Below are 6,467 nucleotides of genomic sequence, written 5' to 3' on the forward strand. Positions count from 1 at the left end.
AGGAAAGATGTTTTCTACTACGCCCGCGCTTGTTTATATATAATAGTGAGAAGATAGTTTGTTTGTATATAATGGCGATAGGTAGTTTCACTACATATATATATATGTGTGTGTGTGTGTGTGTATTTCTTTATTGCCGACAGAGGGCTAAACATAGAGTGGACAAACAAGGACAGACAAAGGGATCAAGTCGATTACACCAACCCCAGTGGGTAACTGGTACTTATTTAATCGACCGCGAAAGATGAGAGGCAAAGTCAACCTCGGCGGAATTTGAACTCAGAACGTAACAGTAGACAAAATACCGCTAAGCACTTCGTCTAGCGCGCTAACGATTCTGCCAGCTCGCCGCCTTAACATATAATAGTAATAATAATAATCCTTTCTATTATAGGCACAGGGCCTGGAATTTGAGATATTCTACTATCAATCTCGACCCCAGTACTTGACTGGTATTTAATTTATCGATCCCGAAAGGATGAAAGGCAAGGTCGACCTCGGTGGAATTTGAACTCAGAACGTGGCGACGGGTGAAATACTGCTAAGCATTTCGTCCAGCGTGCTAACGATTCTGCCATCTTGCCGCCTTAGTAATAATAATAATGATAATAATAATCCTTTCTACTATAGGCACAAGGTCTGAAATTTGGGGGAAGGGGATAGTCGATTACATCGACCCCAGTACTCAACTGGTACTTGATTTATCGACCCAGAAAGGATAAAGGGCAAAGTCGATCGCAGCGGAATTTGAACTCAGAAATATCACTAAGTATTTTGGCCGGTGTGCTAACGATTTTGGCAGCTCGCCGCCTTAACTTATTGACTAATAACAACAACAACAACAACAACAACAACAACAACAACAATAATAATAATAATAATAATAATGATAATAAAAGAAGTGAAATAGAAACTGTACGCGTGTTTGCTGTTATTGGTATAATGATCCTCCCTTGATACAACAAAACATAAAGAAATAGATATATCTAGTTCCGAATTTCTGAGCATGAGTTTTCAGTTGTTCGATCAACTGAATCATCAAACTCATTAGGAATATATGCGGCTTAGTATTCCACGTAATTATCAAGCAGATTATTGTGACACGCTGTGACAAAGCTGGGCCTTAGAATCACATATGCAATTCATTTGATGGGTTTCTATACCGTTTCCCCTCTATCCAATTTCACTCATACGTAATGAGTCGCTCTGTGCTTGTGATTCTTACTGGCATAAGTCCAGCAATTTTGAGGATAGGGGCTAGTCGATTACATTAACCCCAGTACTCAAATGATGCTTATATTATCAACACCGAAAGGATGAAAAGCAATGTCGCCTTCGGTGGCATTTGAACCCAGAAAGTAAAGCACCGGAAGAAATGCCACTAAGCATTTTTGTCCGATGCTCTAACGATTCTGCTAGCTTGCTGCCTTCCCCGAAGCTATAATAAAGGCACTTTTCCAAGTTGCTACCAGTTGAGATTTAACCCTGGATGATGTTATTGCGAAGCGAAATTCTTAACCATTAATACGCCTACACATACATAAATACACACACAAATCTACCATAATACTTCTAATATTATTGACTAACAAATATTATATACATTCGTATTCAATAAAGAAGGAATAACTTGATATTATATTACAGCTCTGAAGTGGTACAAGATGGCATTTTCCCGTAGCCTAAGTATGTCTTTGATTCTGCTCTATATAGCCTTCTGCTTCTTAGATCCAGTTGCGGATTCCAGAGGTATGTAGCATCATTGTTATACTCATAATTCTGCACGCACGCATGCACACTAACATACAAACACACGCTGAGACACACACGCACGCACGCGCGCACGCATACACACTCTCTCTCACACACACACACACACACACACACACACACACACACACACACACACACACGTATACATTATTTACATTTGACAGATATTTGTCCTCATCTTGCTTGTTGTTAACACAACGTTTCGGCTGATATACCCTCCAGCCTTCATCAGATATCTTGGGGAAATTTCGAACCTGGGTTTTCATTCCTAAGGTATTTTTCGATGTTATTATTATTATTATTATTATTATTATTATTATTATTATTATTATCATCATCATTATTATTATTCAGGTCACTGCTTGGAATATGTTTGATGAAGGCGGGAGGGTATATCAGCCGAAACGTTGTGTTAACAACAAACAAGATGAGGACAAATATCCGTCAAATGTAAATAATGTACGTAATTCCTCATCTCTTAAATATAGAACTACACACACGTATACATTGTTACAGATGGTGTTGCTCGGATTTCGTGCAGGAAATTTCTTAATTATCGAAATCAAGCCACTAACACCATTAGCCGTCTAATTTGCCAAAAGCAAAAATAAAAAAATAAAATAAAAGAGGAACAGAAAAAAAAAATTGGTGGCCTTGTGCCAAAATTTGAAACCATTCTTATCATTATTGAAGGTGAAACACTGGGATCGATGTGATCGGCTAATCCCCTCCCCCCAAATTTCAAGCCTTGTCCCTATTGTAGAAAGGATTATTACTATTATTATTATTATTATTATTATTATCAAGTGAGAGATGCCATCAAAGTGATACTGGGATAAAACATACGAAACCCAGTATACCCATGATGACTACCCGTCTGATAAGGGTACACCAGGCACATGCATCATAACCATATGTGCGCGACATGGTGATCTCATACCAAGATTAACAGCGCATGACCTTGCAGGTGGGGCCCAGTTAGAATTTGCTTCAGGTCGAGTGACCCATCCCACTCAAAAGGACTCTGCATAAGCGTTGTTTAAGGATGTTTAACAAAATAACCATGTTTCCAAAGATGAATTATCCAAACTCCAAAGAATTCCTCTCAAGACATGACCATGATGCTCCCCCATATCTCTGCTCGGGATCAGAGATGCACATATTGCCAGCCACTAAGGGACATGCTCAACTGGTTAACGTCAAACAGCTGACAAGCAAATCTCTGGAATTGAGCAGAATATTTGTTGTAGCCCGTCTTTTATACCAAGACAAAACAATGTACATGATAACACTTCCAATCAGTTAAGATCAGAAGCCATGAGAGTCACCATCTGGTATTGCACCAGAGTATTTATTATTATTATTATCATTATTGTTGTTGTTGTTGTTGTTGTTGTTGTTGTTAAGTCAGTGAACTGGCAGAATCGTTAACACGCCCGACAAAATGCATAACGACATTTCGTCCGTCTTTACGTTCTGAGTTCAAATTCCGCCGGAGTCGACTTTGCTTTTCACCCTTACGAGGTCGATAAAATAAGTACCAGTTGAGCACTGGGGTCGATGTAATCGACTTGATCTCTCCCAACAAATTTCAGGCCTTGTGCATATAATAGAAAGGATTATTATTATTATTTCATTTGTGAAGGCTCGGTATGTAGGTACTGACAGCAGATCTGAAGAAATATTTAATATGAAGGATGTGGGTTCTTGGTTTTGATTGTAAAAAAATGCAGAAGACCTAACGGTGGCATATGCGTCAACCTAATTGAGGGATTTGAGTTCTCTTTCAAACAGGGTCAACATTTTACAGTGAAAAACAATTTTACATGTGCTTCGGAAAACATGATCTATATATTAACTTGCTCAGGTCGTCGAGCGCAATACATAGGCCAAACCAAAAATAGCCTACGCCATTAACATTCGGGTTATAAAATCTCTTCAGGTCTGTCTCAAATAATCTATTCTTTTGATACTGATCTATTCTTTTCTGATATCTGGAGAGCTTGCGTGCTACTGCTATGATACACTGTTTCAGCTCTTCTAGTACTGTCCCAAATTCTTTCTCTTTGACTAACTATCTTTTCTCAAGGGAAGATTTGCATCTTGCGTTTCCTAACTTGTTTAGTTTCCAGGCTTCTATTTTACTCAGATTTTACTCTTGTCTTAAAGTCTTCAATTTATTTTGTAGTCTCCTTTTCCACATTTGCTCCTTTTTAATATTTCCCAGTGAATTATCTAATCCTCTCGTGACAACTGTCCCTCCTGCATCGATTAATAAGTTAGTGTCTCCTATATTTTTAGTATCTATCCTACTGATAACAGAATCTACTTTCCTAGTCATTTCCAGCAGCTTCTTTCTGTTTGTGCCTTTTAATGCTGGCAATCTTTTTCTTACTTCTTTACTCATTAGTTCCTGCAACTCCTCAAAACTCTCCTGATCTTCCTCACTTAAATAAAAAAAGTCGCTGGTGCCAGTTGTCCCTTCCTTATTGGTAGCGCTATTATTATTTTTTCCTTTAGGTTCTTCTTTGGTTTGAGCTGTATCTCTTACGTTATTGCTTGTCTTTCCTACTGTCTAGTCTTTCTTTCCCAGTTCTCTTGCGATCTCTTTCACTTCCAATTCTGCCGTCCACTTTCTTCTCTTAAAAGCATTAGCTTGATCTACTAATCTCTGTTCAGTCACTTTAAATATACCCTTCTCTACCCAAAATGTTAACATCCATTTTATATAACCCCTTCTTTTACGTTCACTTTTTAAGTAGCACTGCATCATTATCCTGTTTTCGTCACTGATCCACTTCCTCCTCCTTACTCTATTATCTGCTGATGCTGTATTAGGATAAGAGCTGTCGTCAGTCTGCATCTTTACTGAACCACTGCCGAGCAAGAGGCCTTCCCTTACAGGTCCAGCGTCATTTTCGCTGTTACAACCAGATTTTCTTCGGAAACTCCTGTCTCTCATAAACTGAGGTAACGTTCGTCATCAGTGTCATCACCACTATTATTTTTCAACAGCTGATAGTTTCAAGCAACTTTCTCTTGCATCATTTGTTGTAACTTTGTACTGGTGGGGTGGGGTGTGCTGCATTTTCTTTTTTTGGTGGAGGGATATTGTATTGCATCAGTGTGTTTTGTTATGGGGTTTGGTTTGAGTCTTCTATAGTATTAGGTTTTGGTATTGTGTGTTGTTTGTGTAGTGCAGGTTGTACTCTTCTGTCGGGTATCGATCTTCTTATGGCACATGTGAACTTTGTTCATTTTGTTGGGTATTTACGGTATGAGTTTATTCCTGTATATTTTGGGAGGAGTGTTGCATAGTAGTGTGTGTAAATCATAAATCAACTATCATCTTGGTATGAGATCACGTCAGTTGTTTGACGTTAACCAGTTGAGCATGTCCCTTAGTGGCTGGCAATATGTGCATCTCTGATCCCGAGCAGAGATATGGGGGAGCATCATGGCCATGTCTTGAGAGAAATTCTTTGGAGTTTGGATAATTCACCTCTAGAAACATGGGTGTTTCGTCCAACATCCTTAAACAACGCTTATGCAGGGTCCTTTTGAGTGGGATGGGTCACTCGACCTGAAGCAAATTCTAACTGGGCCCCACCTGCGAGGTCATGCGCTGTTAATCTTGGTATGAGATCATCACGTCGCGCACATATGGTTGTGATGCATGTGCCTGGTGTACCCTTATCAGACAGGTAGTCATCATGGGTATACTGGACTTCGTATGTTTTATCCCAGTATCACTTTGATGGCATCTCTCAATAATAATAATAATAGTAATAATCCTTTCTACAATAGGGACAAGGCTTGAAATTTGGGGGGAGGGGATTAGTCGATCACGTCGATCCCACTGTGTGTAAATCATAAATCAACTATTTAGCTCTCTACCCAACAAAATGAACAAAGTTCACATGTGCCATAAGAAGATCGATACTCGACAGACGAGTATGAGACGCGTGTCTGCTAAGTTTGTACCAAAACTGATTTCAGCAGACCAAAAAGACACCTGCAGCACGGGCAACATCAATGCGATTAGAGAATTCCTCCCAGATCCACTGAGTTGATCGCTGTTGTATGATTTTATCTTGTGGGGATATGTAAAAGATCGTGTTTATATTCCACTGCTATCCACTAACCTCCATGACCTTAAACATCGAATAACAACAACGATCAACTGAGTGGAACGTGATATGCTGATCTTATCGCTATGATTTTGCCCATACTATAAGTTGTGGCCACATTGAACACTTGTAAGGCAGAAAATAAACTTAGCTAGAGTTTTCTATTGCTTTTCCTTATTAAAATATTGCGTAATGATCGGTTCATTCGTTTTGAATAACACTGTATATATATATGGCAAATGAAAGACGGAAGATGGAATATACGAGAATTTATTATTAATCACGACAATTGTTTTGACACATCTAGCGTCGATCCTTCACGGGTGGTGCACTCAACAACTGGTTTGGGAGCATCCGGCGGTGTAGATGTATCTCATTAGCTGATAAATAGACACAAGTCGTTAAAACAACAGTTCCGCAATGTAACGTCTCGTTTTGTAGAAAAAGAAGCAACCAGACGGATGAAATATCTTCATTTACGTAGAAGATCAAAAATCAGACCACAGATGGAAAAAAGAGAAACGAACACGCAATACAGCGAGAAAATTATTTAAAATATTATAT

General features: G+C 38.9%; 1 protein-coding gene across 5 annotated transcripts in view; it reads left to right on the top strand.

Annotated features, from left to right (window-relative positions):
* The window catches only part of LOC106867496 (leucine-rich repeat-containing protein 57), a 39,070-nt gene that overhangs the window by 19,724 nt on the left and 12,879 nt on the right, over positions 1-6,467 (top strand). The window contains exons 2-3 of one of the 5 annotated variants that reach the window (XM_014912381.2): positions 1,648-1,749; positions 6,211-6,439. In XM_014912381.2, coding sequence (XP_014767867.2) covers positions 1,648-1,749; positions 6,211-6,269 — 161 coding nt within the window. In that variant the 3' untranslated portion in view covers positions 6,270-6,439. Of the gene's footprint in view, positions 1-1,647; positions 1,750-6,210; positions 6,440-6,467 lie in introns of those variants that run through there. The other 4 variants (XM_052969972.1, XM_052969973.1, XM_052969974.1 and 1 more) reach the window with 4 other exon arrangements.

The sequence above is a fragment of the Octopus bimaculoides genome, chromosome 8, assembly GCF_001194135.2.
Source record: "Octopus bimaculoides isolate UCB-OBI-ISO-001 chromosome 8, ASM119413v2, whole genome shotgun sequence".
Taxonomy (NCBI): Eukaryota; Metazoa; Mollusca; class Cephalopoda; order Octopoda; family Octopodidae; genus Octopus; species Octopus bimaculoides.